At 38.9% G+C, this 22081-nt stretch overlaps 1 protein-coding gene across 2 annotated transcripts in view; it reads right to left on the bottom strand.

Annotated features, from left to right (window-relative positions):
• LOC124141840 (glycine receptor subunit alpha-2-like) overlaps positions 1 to 22081 on the bottom strand; it is a 42210-nt gene that overhangs the window by 13005 nt on the left and 7124 nt on the right. The window contains exons 1-4 of one of the 2 annotated variants that reach the window (XM_046509992.2): positions 9321 to 9375; positions 2549 to 2658; positions 2164 to 2234; positions 1653 to 1720 (exon numbers count right to left, since the gene is read on the bottom strand). In XM_046509992.2, the coding sequence (XP_046365948.1) occupies positions 1653 to 1720; positions 2164 to 2234; positions 2549 to 2658; positions 9321 to 9338 (267 nt within the window). In that variant the 5' untranslated portion in view covers positions 9339 to 9375. Of the gene's footprint in view, positions 1 to 1652; positions 1721 to 2163; positions 2235 to 2548; positions 2659 to 9320; positions 9376 to 22081 lie in introns of those variants that run through there. The other variant, XM_046509993.2, reaches the window with a different exon arrangement.

The following is a 22081-nucleotide window of genomic DNA, read 5'->3' as shown; positions in this document are numbered from 1 at the left end:
ACGACTTAGCCTCCCACCACATATATCACCACTTAGCCTCCCACCACATATATCACCACTTAGCCTCCCACCACATACGTCATCACTCAGCTTCCCACCACATACATCATCACTCAGCCTCCTACCACATACATCACCACTCAGCCTCCCACCACATACATCATCTCTCAGCCTCCCACCACATACATCATCACTCGGCCTTACACCACATACATCATCACTCAGCCTCACACTACATACATCATCACTAAGGGCCCACCACATACATCACCACTCAGCCTCCCACCACATACACCATCACTCAGCCTCCCACCACATACATCACCACTTAGCCTCCCACCACATACATCACCACTTAACCTCCCACCACATACACCATCACTCAGCCTCCCACCACATACATCACCACTTAGCCTCCCACCACATACATCACCACTTAGCCTCCCACCACATACATCATCACTCAGCCTCCCACTACATACATCATCACTAAGGGCCCACCACATACATCACCACTCAGCCTCCCACCACATACACCATCACTCAGCCTCCCACCACTTACATCATCACTCAGCCTCCCTCCCACCACATACATCATCACTCAGCCTCCCACCACATACATCATCACTCAGCCTTACACCACATACATCACCACTCAGCCTCCCACCACATACATCATCACTCAGCCTCCCTCCCGACACATACATCACCACTCAGCCTCACACCACAAACATCATCACTCAGCCTCCCACCACATACATCACCACTTAGCCTCCCACCACATACATCATCACTCAGCCTCCCACCACATATATCATCACTCAGCCTCCCACCACATACATCACCACTCAGCCTCCCACCACATACATCATCACTCAGCCTCCCACCACATACATCATCACTCAGCCTCCCACCACATATATCACCACTCAGCCTCCCACCACATACATCACCACTCAGGCTCCCACCACATACATCATCACTCAGCCTCACACCACATACATCACCACTCAGCCTCCCACCACATACATCATCACTCAGCCTCCCTCCCATCACATACATCACCACTCAGCCTCACACCACAAACATCACCACTCAGCCTCCCACCACATGCATCACCACTTAGCCTCCCACCACATACTTCACCACTCAGCCTCCCACCACATACATCACCAGTCAGCCTCCCACCACATCAAAAGAACCTGCTCCTACCTTAAGCCTGGCGTACATGTACAGTTACTAACATCAAGTTTCTAACATAAAATGTTGAACAATCCCATACATCCATTCCACATAATCAATAATTAGCGTTCATCCATTCCTCTAGCTCTAATACTCAGAGGCTCGTTAAGTGTACGGCTGCTTTATAAAGCCACCAATTAATGTTTTTGCTGTATTCCCGATAGCATAATTACTCTTGTGACATATGAAGTCTGACACAAGACAATTATCTATGTCGTACTGTGCCATTTTCTATAATTGGTAATTGAAAAGTATTGCCTTGTCTGTCTAAAGAGTTAAAGAAACTGAACTATCTGACAATTTGAAGAATAACCACAGTCATGGCTTGCAGTATGTGACCTGAGAAAATGAGACAGATCGATTGTAGTTTGGTGTGTAAGATTGTAATCGACAACGAAATGTGCGCTAACCATCGACCCTTCATTGATGGAGTCAAAGCTGAGTATGTGGATCTGGAGAGTAACATTCGTGGGCTCATCTGAAATGCAAGACATTGAGTTAGTCCCAAAAAAGTGAACCACACACGTGCCGTGCACTGTTGAAGACACAAATTACCCTTGGAGGGAATTCTGACATCAAACTCAAAATCCATTGCACCAAGAGGTAGTCAAAATACCCTAAATAGGAGTCTGGACAAAAAACTGCTTCACATCCCAGGTGACCCAAAGGATTAACTTGTCAATGTTTTTTATGACATTTTCAAAATTACTTTAAAGCGAAACATTTTCTTCCTACTTCAAATGTAAACATCCTGTTTGCCTGTAGAGCTCCATCAGCCAGAGGGTTACATAAATAACTCCCTGCCCGATAACATCCACACATCATTAAGTGGGATGGTGTCAGCATAACGATAATTAAAAACATGACGTTTCTCTATTGTTATTTTTTTATTATACAAGAGCTATATTTCATAATATTTACCTCTTTCGTAATCAGGAGGAATTCTTGGATCATAAGTTGATTTTTTCAATATCTGGTCAAGCAGTTCACGTCTACAATAGTGAAGTACATGTATATGGATTGCACAATTAATGTTTGTTTGTCAACAAACGTATCTTCCTAAATGACACCAGTCATAATGACAATACATAGTTGTTTATTAGGTCCACTATTAATGTATTACCATTAGACGCATGTACGTACATAATTTATGATAAAACCACAATTTACTGTTAGGTACAACAAACCAAATAGTGTGCCTGTTATCTAGTTTCGAGTTTTATACTAGGACGATCTTATTATCATTAGAGTATATGTTATCTGTGGTAGCTTCGCCAGACGATGTAGGTGCGAGAAGTCCACTCACCTACTCAGGCCATTGTGGACTTGCGATGTGGCTCGAGGCAGAGTTGTGAGTAGAGCTGGAAGCATCACGAGCCAGGCCCGACACGTGCACATCATCCCGCTGTCTTCTGGCTGTGGGGGGACAATATAATGAGCGAGTGATCATGACCGAGTTTAATGTAACACAGTTGTGAAAGTATTTCGGTTATAACATGGTATGTCAATTGATGTTGGGAGAAATTCAGAATTGATGTGGGTCTTAAACGTGTTTTATTTTGGTGAAACCAACGAGCAAGGGCATGATGCTGACAAACCTGGAAACATAATTCGGGACTAGAAGCAACGATGATAGGTTGAAACCAAGAGCATGGGTATATAGTAATGACACATAATAAAGTGCATCTGGGATTCGAACCAACATCATATATTTCTACCATGCCTAAGGGATGTAACTGTGCACATACAGTTGCCACTCATGTCCTCGTATCATGAGTGTATAACTACTAGATAATAACATACGTGTGAAGCAGCTCTTACTGTACATTGTTCACGCTATTACCCATTGATTGAATCTGTTTTCAATAATTGTCTCCTCTGTGATGTTGCAACAAAGCACACCATTATGATACGTCTATTGTCACATCAATGTCATGTAATATGGAATTACCACTTTTTTCAATATTCTTCCTTTTGTGTCACACATGGAGTCTGCATGTTACACATGCTTATACGTTTTAAGATAATTTGTATACCAATTTCAGCGTCAGGGTTAACCTGTTATTTGTCGGTTTCTAGTGATGTGGTCTACACCATTCTGCTGCAAATATTGCCTGGTCCCATTGTACAGACTACTCAGCTGATTGATCATTAGAAAGCGAACAGTTGCCAAATTATATATCCGTTATCGCGTAATTCGGAAATGAGTGAATTCAATGAGTTTGGTTTTTCACCTCGCTTTGTGAGAGATTCTTGTTGGAAATAGACTAGGGATGGAAAGAGTATTTTTACATATTGTAGAAATGCAAAGAATCGCACTCGGATCTTGGTACGGCAAGCAAACATATTAATCACAAATATTCACCACCGTTCCGGGGCATCAAACCCCACAGCGAAATGACAAACTACAGTACAACACGGTCTCACATACTTAGACTTGCCATGTTCTCTTGAGGTTTAACGTCGATTATTGCACTTATATAGTGACGTGCAAGCACGTGTACTGGTCTTGACTAATTAAATATTTTTATAGTGCTAGCCCACTGAGATATCATGCCACAGTTTAACATGAATACCCAACTAAGACACAATGTACCGACTCCGAGCCGACCAGTCCTTGTTTTAGACCCTAAATGCCGTGCGCCAGGCAGGGTGACAAAAAGTACGCTGCGGGGGATCGAACCCCCGAGCTACCTCTCTCCGGGCAGACGTTCTACCACCTGACCACGGAGACGGTCCAGTATTCTTAAGAAACTTATCCTAGTAACTCCTACATGTGTGCAGAACTCAGATTGACATGTGGAATGTCACCAGCGTAAAATAACGTTATACGAGTAGTTACTGCTTAGACAACTGCATATGTTTACCTAAAACAATAACCGTGGTTAGAGCCACATGCATCTGTGACTGACATAAAATACAAGGTGATGGAGTGGTAAGTGTCTGAATGATGCTGATGGCTACCACTTACAAGCAGCCATGAATGAATCTGAGGCGACATCAAGATGGAGCTTCCAAATCGAGTTCATTCTTCACTGTAAGCACGTTAAGCTTTATCAGAAACGACGGCCCCATTTCTCATGAGGCCTAGACGACAAACGTAGACACCTGATTATATGCAGTCCTCACTGACTGATCACTTCCTTCATGTGTGTTTGTGGATCACACGGTCACATCAATGGGTTCAATGCTGCACTCAACTGCGTTGCCCTACTCCATTCACGTTTAACACACATTATATTAATTATATACACAAGCAAAACGTGGCTTTACTCGAGGACGGACTGGAACAAGCTGGTATAATCAAACAGGTGGGATCTAATTAAGAAGGTGAACATTATGTGGTTTCAACGTTGAGGGTGATAAAAAAGCATCACGTTGTCTTGAAACTCGCTTAGGTATTATATTCGATTTATCTGCACGGTTAGTACATGTCTGTTTGTATGTATGTTTATATACATCTGGAGGAATAATATGCACACCCCTTGTTACGGATTAAATAGTTATGATCTTCATCCAATTTCAAGCGTGAAAATATGGCTCAGAATGATACTCAAAACCAGCCTTGATGGATGTGAATTACTCCATGACATCAAGGGTGCACATGCCGTTCTGTTGGAAGGCGCGCAAAGATATTGTACACGCATTGTACAGGGTCTTGATAGAAGATCTCCCTCAGAATCTACTATTGCGAATTTGGAGGTTTTGACAATTACTGCATATATTGATAAATGCAAACTTTTATTTATTGGTCGATTATGCAACTGCAATAACTTTGCCATTGCAAGCCCTGTCAATTCAAAGACAAGCTGTTTAGAACTTAAATCAACACTTGATAAATACCAACTGGGTACCTACCTTCGTACATATACTCAGTACGGTACTTTCCCCCCACAATTGAAATGGAGAATTCTTGTTAATGAAATTATATGCAAATACGAAGAACAATGATGGCTCACAAATGTATCAAATAACGTAAACATGTCCCGTTATAAGAGAATTCATACAAAATAAACATACCATGTACTTTGGCTATCAGCTTTTCTGTACCTGGAATATCGACCTGCTTTACAACCTGGTGTGAACGTCTCATCACGCAGTAAACTTTCGAAAGAGTGCATGCTCTGTTATAGGCAATGCTTTCGACTATGACAGCCACATTATTTTACACTGTGAAGCCCTTAAATCAGAAAGAAATGCGTTTTTCTCTTCTCTCATTGACTAACAAGACGTTCAAAAATATCTTGATTTGTAAATGCAAGACGAAACAGATATGTTATCATTCTTATTTGGGGTTGAAAGAAAATCTACTTATAATCTTGATGAACACACCTGGGAAACTATCATACTACAATTCGCCTCGTCTCTGTACAAACTAAGGCATCTTTTGATATATATCTTTTAGTGAATATCTGTCTTCGTTTAGGTATGTGAATTTGGTAAACTGTGTGTATTTGTAAATATGTTATGCCTTTTTGTATTGTGTTAACCGCGTGTAATTGAATACATCTTCATTGTAATCTTCGGAATGACATCTGGAGGAAATAATGAATCTCTATTTCTATAATCAGTTACATGACATTTCACTCGATAAGTCCGGTTTCTGTATTTCAGTATGAGTGTGTCATTCTTAAATGTTTTCCGTCAAAACGTCGTCAGAAACAGTGTTGACAAATGACTACTTTCTATGGAAATACAATAGAGATTGAAGAACTGTCCACGGCATTGTCCATCCTTCGGAGATAATATCAATTTCTATCAAAATGAAACAATCATGAGCGACCTATTTACACAAAATATTTTGTTATCGCGTTCAAAACGTTTCAGCTGTGTGAACATATATATGCCATAATTAAAATATTATCGCATAAACATTGAATGACAAATTGCCGCATGTGCTTACAATGATGATGATAATTACATTGCTAACATTTATCACACACAGGGAGTTACGACACTTGTCACATATCCGCACTCACTTGTCTGTAGCACGGCGCTTCTGTTCTGCAGGGATTAATCAAGTGAGGCATGAACTTTTCATTCCGTCTCTCATCTTCCTAATACATGGAAATTGAGATCATAAATCAGACAATTATTAACATCGAAGTCATTATTGCGACCTGTGGGATCCCCTGTGAGTCGGTGGGAAGCTGCGATATGACTACATGTCGACACTCTCATACAATCATGCATGACGTGCTCGGAACATTGTTAGGGAACGCTGATTGTATTTGTTTGCGATTATCGATAATAAGTAGCGGAAACTTTGAGTTATGTCGACAATATATTAGTGGGAGCTACTGACATCGAGCAATGAATGCATTAAATCCTAAAATGGGATACCGGATAATGGGATAATATAAGAACCTACAACTCTCCCGACAAGATACAATGATCTATCCCTTAATCTGAAGAACGGTCTTTGTTATTTCCGGAAGAATGGAATATTAGTTTCATACTGGAAAGAGAACTACGCCGGATGCCTCCAACACGTTCATAATTCAACCATTACGTATACACAAGCCATTTCCCTTTGAGTAAGTGTTAGTAAGGGTTGGACATCTGTTTTTATGAAGTTCCTGTAGTATTATTACATGTTAAATGACATCTTGACGCTAAAGATGTCTACAATTTACCGTGTAGTACAATTTATACATGTAATTACCAGTATACATCAATATACCAGTGTAAGGGTAATTGCAGACAATACTTGAAGTAGACTGAAACTCAACACTATATTCAGCAACCATGCACACTTGTCTGTCAAAATTCTATGGGTGTCTACGACTGGTTGATCATATGTGTGCTATAATATACTGTTGGTGTTGATTGCTCTCTTGCTATCAACCTCTTTGTATCTTGGTGCGTGATTCAAAGCTTTTGTGTGGAGGTTGAGAAACTGTGGATTCGAATACATGCTTTTATCACATGGTGATATTGTTGGCATTAAGTACGATTCCGCTGCAACCTACATATCTGTCTAGTTATGTAACTGTTTTATTGGTACGTGTACTATTGTACGTAACAAAAAGGTGATTCTTAAAGCCTTTTGTCGTTATAGCAAGTACTTTAATTGTCGTTAAGGACATATGTGTCTGCACATAAACAGTTACTCCATCACAAGTTTTAAGAACCAAAGTCGTATACATACCTTCCTGTTGAGTTTAAATGAAGTTAGAAAACTACTGTTTAGCTAAAATTATTTATCTCTGTTACAATAGAAATGTTAAAGATATTCCCCGACACAGCACGATAGACATTACAAGAAGGCGTCTTCTTTCGCCTACCGTGTTATTTAAACAATTGTATGCAATAGAAGAGTTATGCTTTTTCAATCCCCACAGGTACATAGTAGACTCAACCAGGCAGCCGCTAAAAATGATAAAATAATAGAGTTGTTACGAGTACTCCAGCCAGTCCCGAGCTTCGAACTAAACACTTTGTGTCGTTCTAGCTTGACAAGACAAATAACCAAGCTACAAATATGTTTAATCAACCTTGTCTTTGCTGTGAGCTTACCAGGGCTTGAATATAGACAAATGTGTGGTATTGGTGTATAGGTGAAAGTGTTAATCACTGACAATTTCTACACAAGTAACATGTATAAACAGGATTAATATACTCTTCCTGAAATGTAAATATACATATCATGGATTCTCATAACAGAGACACAATATATTTATTTGACTATGAAAACTTAACAAAATAGTACACATGTGTCTTAAAATCAAAAGCTCTGCTTCAATCCAATTTGAACCCTGCTGACAAATGTCCCTGGAATCTCTGGTCCAGTTCCTTGGAGATGGTCTTGCGAGGTGTCGTCCTCCTTCATCGGCGACACAGTCTACTCTAGATCTTGACGTTGCTGAACGACTGGACAAGGGCAGGAGAATCTTTGTCAATTGTGACGAATTTTTCATTTTGGATAGCCTGGACAAGAATTATTTCAGTCTGAACCCACAAGCGGATGTTGCTGAAAAATCAGTTCGTCGTATGATTTTCTCTCTCATGGTTGTATAGGGTCTAATGTCTTACGAATTCACCAGCAGCGGTACATTTACTTGTACAACCTGGGTCTGCACATTGACTTTACAGTTATTTTGCTTTTATTAATCTCTTAAGACAATTTATTTGGTTTTAGATCAGTTGCATTCATTAATATCTGCATAATAACTGTGTTTTACTTATCCTCCACTAAATGTAAGTAAAAAAATATTTCATTCTTCAATTAATATCACATTACACATTACTTGCACTGTATACACCGCGATCTATATACCTGCCTAGTGTTGGGACCGATCCATTACCACAAAGGGATGCAACTATATGAATGTAGAACTACCACACCACATAGTAGGCAAAGTATTCGTTGGCGAAAGTAGATCTGAAGTAGGCCTAACCAACATGAATAGTCATTACTCATCGTCTTGTTACAGTTCAGTAAACCCCGGGATATATCAAGAAAGTAGGTGGTAATCTGCAAGTGGTATCGATCTTGTAGAAGTGAGGTAATCAGAGGCAAGTGGCTAGAGGCTCTGGTGGTTCGTATGTTAAGTGCGATTATTTCATGTAATTTAGTGAAATGATGTCTATATTGTTCTGTGTCGTTTTTAAGTAATGTCGTAAATTAAAAAGGCCGAGAAGCTTTTCATTTTGCAAATGGACTGTTAACGGGAAACGTCTCAAGAAACCTATGGGACCCTTAGAGGGTGAGCTGGCGTTGTAGGTCATACACATCCACTACACAAATCAATATATAGATTCTTCATTATTGTATGAAACAGACTAGATTTTGTTATAACGAGATGTTCGTTGCCCACGACAAAGCGTTAATGTTGACGTGCTAGTGGATCTGGTAGGAAAACAACCAATAAAACGAAGAATGTAGGCATGCCTATCTGCAGACTACTAGTCTGTTGTATTAGTCTTGTAACGTATCATTGCTATAAGCAACCTAATTTGAGATACTGAATGTTGTTTTATGCCACAGTCTGACATATTATGAAGATAAACTAGTAGGTAAACTAGTGTTTGATTGCATGATAAACAACGACCAGGGTACGATAAGACACACTCACGCAGCTGCAGGCCACCATCCGATCCCCTTTTTGGTATGCTTGTATGCCCAATTGTGCTCTGATATGTCTACAGGGGAGGAATACCAGAATAGCACATCAATACCATCCTGCCTCATCTTCAACACCAATATTTATAAATATGTTTGATTTTATGTAGGCTATATAAAATGTCTTTCATTATTGTTGATGGGATATAGTTAAAGGGTAGGAAATATCCACCATGGGAATTACAAGTATAACCCTTTATGCAAATGACAGACAGTAAAAAGAGACATCGATGTCAGCAGACATTTTACAACAAAAGTAAAGTAGGTGACCAAGAGGATTGACAAGAGGCAATGTAACACGTAGCTCACCTGCTTAGAAACATGGTGAGGTGGGTTTCCCACCGCTGTGATTTCAGTTATTTCCCAGCGTGTCATGGAAATTCCAATACATGAAAGTATATATGACCTTTTATGACAAGAACGTACTGACAAAGCGATTATCATTGTTCTGGCAAATCTAGGAGATGCATATCTGCATCATGAGTTGCTGCGACTGCCGAATTTGAAATACATGGATTTCCACAGAGATTTCTTATGATTATGGAAAGGGCTTTTCGGTTTAACTTATATTTAAAGTCGATTTAATAATATGGTGTATAATATGGGAATATGGATATAGTTTAAATTCATAATTGATTACATTGAAAAAGGTAAGGAATATTTATAGCATGATAATAGACATGTATTTTATTTAAAACAACAGGTTAAACTATTTTGATCAACTAAACTTCACTTTGGTCAAATTTGAAACCTGTGACAACACAGTTTCCCTTGTTTCTTTGCACGTCGCTATATAAGTGCAATAATATTGAACGCGACGTGAAACCCCATTTCACCTTACCTCACCTTGTTTCTTTGAAAATACAGTTTAATCTCTGTTTCAATGCACACAATTTCTTTCTCTGAAAAGGTGAACAGAAATCCTTTTGGCCCATATTTTTGTAAGGACATCCTGTGAACATAGTTCTGCGACCCTCTTGACCCCAAGACGCTACAGTCTGTCCTTAACGACTCCTTCACAATACCACGAAGAGAAAGTTAACAGTTGTGAATAGTTTGACGCAAGCTAATTTGGTCGACAAAAGTAAATTACCTTATACTTCATGGTCTGTTGTCCGACTATGAGATAATATAATATAATGAAAAGCTTTATCGTAGATAACATCTTTTCATGTGCATGGGGAGCCCATTCTACACAATACCTCTTCCAAATGAAGCATGAATGATTCAATCCGTCTCATGTAAGTTAACGCAGTCTGGTTCCAGATGTGTGTAAATAGATTCACTTAAGGCAAATTGCTCTCTCTGGACATCAGGGCTCCACTATTGCCGAGGACTCGCAAACCAACCGTTAGCCAAAGTAGACACACGAATGTGGCCATATTGGCGTTGTTGCATTGCAAAGTACCTTTGTATGCAAAATCAATTAATATAATACCATCGACAGCTGAAGAATGGATATATAGCTAATCATAATATTGTCTTTATGATTGCAAACTGGCACAGATAATATATTCACAAAATCGATTGATTTTATTATTCGTTCACAGAAGATTGATAAAGCTCTCCAGCTCATGTTTTCATACCTAAGACATCAATCATTGGATGTTCTTTTGATACAATGGGGGGTTGGGAAGGATGGTAACATGTGCATATGTATGATGAAACAGGCCTTGTTTGTATTATATAGTTCTTTTGGACTGTCCCTCAGTGTATATTTGCTGAATGTACAAGTATCATTACATACACACTGTAATACTATGTCGGCCTTCTTTTAAGGGCAGTTGTTAACAGACCAGACAATAGATCCCTTTGGGAGATGGAAAAAAAAGAAATACAAAATGTAATATATTCTGATACGAGTGTTGTGCATGTATGACATTTGTCATGACTTCATGATCAGTTTTGCAGACAGTGTATAAATTTATTGTCCTGTTTTTTGTCTTGTATAATTTACGTGGCATATGTCGAACTGGCATTTCAACAAAATCATTGCAGTTCTTACACTGAGAATGTTATGAAACCATGGGTCTCTTGAACTCGGTTCTTAGAATCTGCCGTTTCAAATGGTTACGTCACGAAGCATTCAGTCGTGCCACCCACGTTGCATAAAAGAAGGCGGCGCAACAGTAATACTTAGCCGTCGTTACGTGTTCCAGCGAAGAAGAGGTTACATGATTGATCAATCTCTTGCATTTGTTATAAGAAAGTGCTCCTCTGGTATCACAATGTATTCCCGTCAATCTCTAGTGTAGACAAATATAAACTTGCCGTGAAATTAAAACTTAGCAAACATTGTCATGTCTGCATTTTCTCGTTTAACAACTCATGTAAAAGGGCTTAATAAAGAAGTTCTCTAAAATTCTTTTGTCTAAAATTTTACATTAGCCGTAACTTGACTAGATTTATACCTGTGCTGACAACAGGGTACGCCATGGAGTGTCATCGTGACCGACAGAGTAGGTAATCAATCATGCAGTCAGACACTGGTTTGCCTGGTCCAAACATAATAATTCCATATGATACCGCTAGAATACAGCTGAATACAGCGTAGAGTAAAAATTCATTCAATGTGATGGCCCTTGACGTAATAGAAATACATATATACGCTGGTCGTGTACTACAAGCTTCTCAGCAAGTTTAAATCTACTATGTACCATACGCTCCATTTTCATAAAATGAACTTACGCCGAGTAGCACGCAGTTCAAGACTACTGTGTATGATCATAGGGAGTGAGTGAGTGAGTGAGTATGGTTTTACGCCGCTTTTAGCAATATTCCAGCAATATCACGGCGGGGGACACCAGAAATGGGCTTCACACATTGTACCCATGTGGGGAATCAAACCCGGGTCTTCGGCGTGACGAGCGAACGCTTTAACCACGAGGCTACCCCACCGCCCCTATATGATCATAGGAACATTTGAAGACTTATTGTTCCTATGATCATATAGTGGCGGTGGGGTAGCCCAGTGGTTAAAGCTATGATCATAGGAACATTTGAAGACTACTATGTATCAAAGGAACATTTCAAAACTACTGTGTATCATAGGAACATGTCAAGACTACTGTGGATCATAGAGCATTTCCAGACAACTATGTATCATAGAACATTTCAAGACCACTGTGCATCACAGGAACAAAAGTTGTACGGTTATTCAATACTTTGTGATATTCAATTTGTCCTGACATTGACACTGATTAATCAATTTCTGAAGGGACATAAAAGAGTCTGCATGTTATTGATTAATTCTATTTCCTAGGCGAAATTCCTCGGATATGTATTAAATGACGTATGAAGGAAATAACGGGTGACCCGTTAATGTTCCAGTCTTTCACTGATGATCAATAAGCCCGCACTATCCCCAGAAACGGCGGCATGGTCCTACCTTTCTATCTAAAACATTAGAAATAGTTTACTTGTATATGCAGTTATTCTATGTGGCGGAACATGCCATTAGCATCAAGTAATCGAGTATCGAGATATGTATTACTTTTCACAGTCAAATCTGACATTGTATCGTTTGATTTACGAATGTGTGTGCTTTGAATTATCAACGTATCCGAAGCAAGAAAACTGTTCACATTCAAGTAACTATGGCTATATGTACCTGATGTACCGGGAATATACGGAAACATAATTATTGCCGTTGAAAGTGATACGTCATACCTCAAGCCACGTCCAGTGAATGAATCACACCGCAATGAGTTGGCATTTAATTAATGTTTGTTTTCAAAGTCCACGGTGTTTCATTACGTGAATTCTGTTGTCAGAGGCTATACATTATCAATAGAGGTTTTCAGTAGTGAGTGAAATCGACTTAGATACACGCTTCAAATTAGATGGAATTGGGTTTTGTGATGAAATATTACCGTTTCTTTGAAATTCAATACTGGCTTCGTAAGCGATTCAGCAGAAGAGCACAGACAGAATGCAAATATTAGTAGTGCTCATTTTAGCAGTATTTATCATAACTTGACAGTGTGAAATATGTCCTGTTCAGATAATTGAATAACGTCCATGATCATGGACCTTGGAATAGGCAATTGAATATTTATTTCAATGAACATATAACCAAGTATTTGCTGTGATGTTTCTCACTTATTCTGAGCCTCAAACGAAACCCAAAATGATAGTGTCAATTCTTAGCACATTTATAGGTTTATAAAAGCACATGCAAGACCGTGACTTATGCTGTTTTCCAAAAACGATCGTTCAAATTATTCAATCATGTTTAAAATGATCATCACGTCAATACAGGTGCATTGCTCGACAGGCCTTTTACTTAGTGGTACGGGTCCCCTTGTCTAAGCTGACGCAAAGCGCAGTGCATCCTTGAGTAATGAATGTTCGTTGGTTTGAATCCCGGTTTGCCCAGATTATGTAACTAGGTTTGTCAGTACCATATACCCGTGCACGTGGTTTTCACCAAAGTGGAAAACGTGTAAGATACGCATCACTTCGGGCCTTTCTCCCACATCAAGCTGACACACCGTGATATGCCTGCCTCCCCAAACCCCTCCCTCATGAATTCTCTTCATCATGCCGTTACTTCAGTCTGATTTGCTTCTGATTTCTGTTGATAGTGGCAGATCTGGCCAGTAAGTATTATAAAGGTTACTGCCCACTGTTAGTCAAAAAGAGAAGGCAAATACCACAAAATAATTGGATGCCTTAAATATATAATCTTATTTACAATTTCCTGACGTAAATTGGATGACAGGGTGAGAACTTGGACTATGACATTGTGCGCATAGGCACATTCACATTCGCCACTGTCTGGGTCTCGACGGGCCTATATTTAAGGAATTTCTCTGTCAGGTCTTCTCATTAAATGTCAGAGCTAGTTGGTATTCATTGTCGTGGACGTCAATTTAGTTGGAACCAGGGTCAACGTGCGATCGGGAGCGTGCTGTTCTGAGAGGAGGGCCGTTTCAGAAGACATACATAAAGTTTGCTTTGAGGGTGACCTTGAACGACAGAAGTACAGGATGAATCCGGTTACATGTACATACCATGTACCTAAATATGACGTCGATAGTCTGCTTAGAGCCTTGATCTGGAGTGGAACAGAATATAACATATGTGTGGCGCTTGGTTAAGATTCTGCTCTTTCAACTACACGTATCCACATGGTATTGGGATCGAGTTCTGGTATTATTTAACACTATTTATACTTTTTGTATAGGTCAAGTATCCAAAGCGGCACACGTGAAATTAGACGTTTGATGAATGAGATCGTAATCTAATTATTTTGGACTCGAGAAGTAGCCAATGTTATCTAATAACATTAAAATCATGCCAACGCAATATGTTTGATGCAAAACAATTTTGTACACATGAAATGTGTGATTTTATCTTTAGATTTACGACTAAAAACAATCACTTCTCAATGACACTTGCAATATGTATTTGTTCCTTGTGTGTTTCATGCACATGATATATTCATTCTTGATATATGATATTTTGAACATTAGAGTTATCTTTTTGTAATTACACAACGTGGTACAACAATAGGGTGTCCCCATGGCTAGTGTCCACAATAAACATGAGATACAAGTTAAGGCTAGATACTCAGTAACTTCCAATTACTCTCAATAGTCAAGATGGCACATTCTTCATCATACTGCGTTTGAATACAAACTCAAAGCATAAAACGCCATTGTAACATAGATCGATAGAAATGCATAGGTAATCGATAAACATTGTTTCTCTCCTGAGAAGAAACTGCTAGCCTAATACCCAAGGGAAAGCAGCCGTTACATAGTTATCAATAGCTGGTGCAGCGATTCCACAGAGAGAGCTGTTCAACACCGAAGTCAGCATCCCGAGGTTGGACGGCAATCCATCTGCACCTCCCCGTAACTGACATTACCGTCAAATCGGCGACCTCCTCAGATCATTGAAGGGGGACGTTGTCAACCACAATATGTGTGACATTGACTTAACAGACCATGTGTCGGAACTTTGGACTGAACATCGATATGAATATATACATTTTAACATTTGAACTTAATATGCATGAATAGGGTAATGAAATTGATGAGCGGTACTCCTTTGTTCCCGTTGTATTTGCCTGGTACCTGGAACGCCAAATCCCATGTCAATGAACCGTGTCTAAGCCCTTATTGGTCCTTGAACGCCCCGAGGAGATTTCCTCCTAAATATCAAATTTGGCGCACTTGGCCAACACCAAACGAGTAGCCATATGTTCAATGTGTCTGTGATTTGCAGACTTTGGAACATGTTCCTGCTGACCCAAAATGCCTATGATTGGCCTTTGGTCATCATCACATGTCCCGGATCGATGAATCAGAAACCAGACTCTAAGAAATCGAAAACCAACATCCAACAAAATCGCTGTTCACTTGCGCCAGGCAACTGGAGTTCAAGGTACTGACTGGACGATTAGGAAACATCTACATGCAGCTGATCTATTTGTAGAGGCGAGACATGTATTGTATAAAACTATTTCATATACTATGGGTTAGTCTACTGTCCACAGTGCACAGTGTCAAACACCAACAGCAAAGCATCACCAAACATCCTATGGCCAACTATAAGTCCTGACCCTTAGACCATCTTGGACATGATCAGGAGTCTGTTGAAAAAGGCTGTGAATGAAAGTTGAATAGTGTCTTGTACTATTGTCAACCACTGACTTGATCTACAGGTTTTCGTATATAAGGGTTTTGGAGCATACATAAGGATGTACTGCATTTGAAATTGGAGTTGGACGTACGTGAACCATTCCCAACAAATATAGTATATAATTGTATTTGAAAACGAACATGTACTCAAGGCCAATGCGCGCACGGTTCTCGAGCTTATCTGGTATCAACTTAAACAAACACGAGCTATATAGAGAACCTATTTAATAACGCAAATATGTAATGTGTCCTTATATAAGAGAACTGAAAACATTATAAAAAATGGAATACACATTTGTGTTTTGATAGGAACCAAGAGGCAGACATATATCGACCACAGTTATTAACACAGTTCCTGTTGATCAACAACAGCGCCATGAAATATTGTTACAGGGAGTATGCTAACAAATCCCACGTGCCACAATGATAAAAACATAAAAGAGAATCCTTTCAAGACAAAAACTATCAACATTTTTCAAAACAGCTATAACCAATCATTTTTATGTTGGAGAGCATGTACAAAAAGATTCACGTTGAAAAGGCTTTACTATCAGAGGACAATTTATAGCCAACTAAGCTGAAATTATATAGATAAAATAGATTAATAGTTTCTTTGTTGTATGTGCTTATTTTATAGGCATACATATCTTGTATATGTCTATTTACGCGATTATTTAACAATCGTTCTTGTCGGTATTTTTCAAATGACTTAAAAATAATACGTTGTTAGAGAGCTGATAGATTCCCGTAAACGTAATGTAAAATGGCGTGGATTCAGTTGTTCCTCAATTTATTTTATGTTGGCAATTGCCGTTTGAAGTCAAAATCAAAGTGTCTTGTGTAATAGTGGAAGGCGGCTGATGTGTATAAAATTCATTTACATAGCTACCATAAAAAAGTTTATAGGCAGCTAACTGAGGCGGAAACACTCGGCTGAAGAGCCTCGATTGACTTTTAGACATTAAGATGCACATATGTATATCCCCAGGCCGCCCCATGTAGAGGCCAACGCCGCTGCTTTAGTTAAGTAGTAGATGATAATGCCATTCCTCCAATGTGCTGTATGGTAATGGTAATACCGCTGGCTTATAACAATGTATGAATACGGTAATACCGCTGGCTTATGTTGGTGTCTTACAATGTATGTTTCTGGTTATACCATTGTGTTACAACTAATGAATATGGCAATACCGCTGTCTTATGTTGATGGTTATACTGCTGTCTTATAATGTATGAATATCGTTGTTGCCGCATCTCAAAGGGTTAATGGCAATGATGTTGCTAAGGAAGCAACTATAATGTGTTACATATGACAGTGCCCTTCAGCTAATTACTTAGTAATAGCCAGTTGTCCCGCTGGTTGAAGTAGTACGCGGACATAACAGCTCGCGATCAGTTCCATCCAATTACTTCTTCCCATCGCTTCTTGGCCATACATTTTCTGTGATAAAAGTTGTGTGCAGGAGATAGTAGTTGTATGCTTCATATCCTAATAATGTACGACCTAGTCCTTATATTAGTATAATATTCTCATATCTCATTTCACCACAAGAAATAAGTGAATGATTCCAAAAGCAATGGATCTAACTACAATGGAAGGAGAGGCCCCGGGAGGATGAGAGTAGCTGCTTCGCGACATCTGTGATCATCGTCCCAGAAAGGACACAAAGAAACCCCGTACGTCACGTTACTTGATGTTGCAATGTATTCATCCACCGTGTACAGCGTGCACAGTGAACCACCATAACTCGCTTTATTGCCGACCTGAGGGATCATAAATATTAAAGATTTGAATCATGTTATGACATTTCGCATGATCTAAGTCTTTTGGATTTCGATGGCTCTTCGAGCTAGTTCTCAATGACTAACTTGAGGATGAGTGTCTGATAAGATGTACATTTGATACAGTGATTGCTCTCGGGTTTACAGTTCCTACAACATATTATACAAAAGCTCAAACGTTAGTACAATAGTATATATACAGTAGTTTATACAATATTTTATGCAAAAGTTTACACAACAGTTCAGACAACACTTTATGCAGAATTTTATAGAATAGTTTATGCCACAGTTTATACAGTTCTTTAGTTGTTCATAAACAATTTATGAATACTTTATAAAATAGTTTATTTAACTATGATGCAGTGGTTTATACAACAGTTGTTTACAGTAATTTCTATAATGTATTATACAATAGTCATGCAATAGTTTATACAATAGTTAAACGAGAAGATATTAAAGGTTATCTTCTGCACGATAACGGACACCCAACCTAGAGTTTGTTTTGACATTGCATTAGATTACAAATGTTGCGAAAAGCAGATATTTTTGTGTTTTTAAAAGTTTGTTTGCTCAACATGCAACTGCATTGTATGATACGGGCATATCTCAGGGGAACTCCTCTAGCTTCTCTACAGTCATTCACAGTGCATCCTGAGCTCGCACAACAGATTAGTCAGGCAGATCAGTAGAACTTAGCACGTCTGAATTCATAACGGTGTCAGTTGCATAGAGAGACCAATTTCCAGAGTAAACAGACCCTCAGCTCCGCACATTAGGGATATCTATTTCATGCATTACTGAAGGTTCGATCAAAATAGCTGCATATCCAGCTGCTGTGATGAATACACAAGGAAGCTGATTATAATATCGATGTTCGAGTTCAAATACAAAAGTGCACATCCACTTGATAACAAAGTTAACACGAATTGAACACCCATCTCCATATAATATGGTGGACATGATCTTCTCTTTAGGCTTAGAGGGTATGGTATTTATTTGCTGTAAACTTGAATTCATATTATGTATGTTTCATCCTGACAAAGGCTGTGAGATAAACAAAGTAACTCGTAGAGTAGAGGGAGCGAGGAAGATTAGATGTTTAATGTTTGGATAATCTACTTAAATGATTGCTACTACCACTTCTACTCAAGCGATAATTCAAAATATAATAGACCCGCGAAGATCCGGGGTAGAATAGGTCTTCGGCAACCCATGCTTTCCCTATAAGGCAACTATGCTTGCCGTAAGAGGCGATTAACGAGATCGGGTGGTAAGGCTCGGCGACTTGGTTGATGAATGTCATCGTATCTCAATTGCGTGGATCGATTCTCATTATATCAATCACTGGATTGTCTGGTCAAGACTCGATTATTTACAGACCGCTGTCATGTACATGGTATTTTGCTGAGTACGGCGTTAAAAGACAAACAAACAAACAATATATACTATTGCTGAAAACAAAAGTCAGGATCCAAACGAGGATGTCTGTTGATGCAGTCGTGTTTGCGACTTGCTAGCGATCGGGTCCCGACTAGGTCCCTTCATTGCATAAGAATACAATTTCATCACAGTGCTCAATAATATTACAGTTGGTTGGGTTAACATTAGAAATGTAATGAACAATAAAAAAATACCACACAATAAAAACAGTTTTTGAGAAAAATGTGAAAAGGGACTATTCTTGGAGAATCACAAAATAGTTAATTAGATAATAAGAACAATTATAATCACTTTCCGAAAGAGACAAGGTACATTCCGCTAAAATCAGTGATATCATCATTTTGTTCATTACTTTAGGTTCACTAGACCCCATTAACCATGTGGTTTTCAATCTAATATATTTTATATCCTTTTAGAAGAAAAGCAAACATTATACAGAGGATCAATAATCTTACTTTACCTAATTCGATCTGCAATAAATACTAGGTTCGGGGTGATGTTGAGATGTCCTGTATTGATGACCATGCTGAGACAGAAACCAATTTCTGTAGTAATCATTTGGTGTCCTATTTTATAGTTATCTAGACCGACATATTTTCTTTGTTTGACTGCCACATTCTGAAGCTATGACTGTGGCGGAATTTGGAAGAAAAGTGGGAGGAAAGTTAATCATCACAAAAAGACATTGATTAAAAAGCCTACACACGTGTCATTCTAGATTACAGTAGCGGACACTCCAACAGTGTGACCAGTTCAATTAACATCATGACGAGAATAAAATATTTACAAAGATGTTTGGGGTTGCAAAGCATACCTGTATGTGCACCTAGTGTAGCAATATGGTTGCAAAAGTTCATTTACCGTGAACATTGAAATCGCCACATGAAGCAAATAGAGAGTCTGGAACACCCCTAAAGAGACATTATACACTACACTCTGTATGAAATGAGCCAAATGAATATGTGAAAGTTTGAATTAATCAGTGAATTTCAAAATCCATCTGGAAGTTCAATTGTTCGCAACAGGTAATCTGCAGATGTTGAGCTGTTACATTCGTGTTCTTGTAAGTTTACATTATCAATACCTAGTCGAATCTTCTATTTCAACGAATCAACGACAGTACGGTTTTTTTCTTTGAAAAGAGGGTCTCTTTAGTTCAATGCCAAAATGAACAATATTTAAGCTATATGACGGAGCCCTGAAAATAATGGAATCTAGACCAGACAATCCAGCAATTGATATTGTAAGCAACGATTCACGCCATCGATGTACGGTGACGCCCAGTCAACCTAGCCTGACCGACAGATCCATTAAGTCGCTATTACGAATGCATATGTTGCTGAGGACCCGGAATCCCACGAGGAAATAGGCTTTACGACGAAACCGTAATATCATAAGCCTGCAGTGGTCAAACTAAAATATGGATGTTTATATATATGAGTAGTGAGAAGGCCACGATCAGTGACAAGAACATGTCTGCATGTCTCAAACTGTAAGCTACATTTAGCAGACACTAAACATCTGCGTTCACCCTGTGATGAACTTGACGCTAAAAATAATATCAAACCTCAGGGGATATCGAACTGGTCAGAGTCTAATGGTAATAGGTTGCGGCAGAGGACGGCATATCTTGTTTCGTAATGACAGTGAATGGATGACAGGAAGACAACGTTGTTAACTTTCCAGGCCATCGTGGCAATGTGCTTAAATTCATCTACTTTCAAGACCAGCCACTCTGAGCTGGTCAGAGCAGTTCGTCGGAGTTCTGCATGTTTATGCTACTGGTTCTGAATGTGCGTTTATATGAAAAATCATTCAAATGTGCCTACATTACAAGAAATATATAATATTTCAATGCGGGATAAACAGTTGTCAGTTGCAATCATTGAGTTTCTCAAATCATAACCCTATTTTTTTGCTTTTATGATGGGGAAATACGTCGAAATTTAGAAGACTTAAGACACTAGATTTAATTATCTCTCCTGCCGAGAAGTAAAAGTTACCACAGAATAAAATACAATTCCCATTATTGCTTTCAATAGTTTGCTACTTAAACCTCACTGTGGCGACTTGTATGTATATGATAAAGAACGTAATATGTTATTTGTTATATTTAAACGCGGAGAACACTTGTCATGAATATTCAGCTCGTGACTGAACTGGCTATGGATCTTAAGGCATTTCAAGCTTGGAATTGTGGGAAAATGATGACAGGCCACTGTGCCACACTGACATAATATCATATGCTATGTTGTCGTATTTAATGTTGTAGTTACATAAGCGATACTCAACGAGTTGTCTTTGAACTTGACGATTAATTGATTCTGGAAAGTATTCACACGTCAGCGACCACTATGAACGTTGCATACAGACTCAAAGAATTGTTTTCAGATAAGTATGGCAACATGATAGAGTTGAAACATTCATCTGCAAAGCTGACTTATTGGCAATTGCTATAATGTCAAAGCCTTTCGCAATTAATATATACAGCGGCCAGACATCCTGCTCGTTGTTTTTTAACTGTGTGGTGAATTCTATTGATACCATCATTTGAGTGAGTGAGGCGGAAAAACTAGCTGTACCAGACAGACATGATCTGATAAATTATTCTGATTGTTCTTCAATTGTTAAAACACCAGGGAAATGTTAATAATATATGAGATGCATCTACTGTGAAGACTAATGAAGTCCATGCAATTATAGGGGTCAGTGTTCCGTTGTATTGCCATTATAATGACAAACGTGTCGTATCAGTTTTGTTGTAATGCTGGGTGTATACACATGTTGGTATAAAAGGGAACATAATCTGGCTTATGTTCCCACATGAGGTGTACACAAACTG

Source organism: Haliotis rufescens, unplaced genomic scaffold (genome assembly GCF_023055435.1).
Source record: "Haliotis rufescens isolate VD_foot unplaced genomic scaffold, xgHalRufe1.0.p SCAF_7, whole genome shotgun sequence".
NCBI classification, from domain to species: Eukaryota; Metazoa; Mollusca; class Gastropoda; order Lepetellida; family Haliotidae; genus Haliotis; species Haliotis rufescens.
Note: the sequence above shows the minus strand (reverse complement) of the source record. Positions and strands in the feature narration are given on the sequence as shown.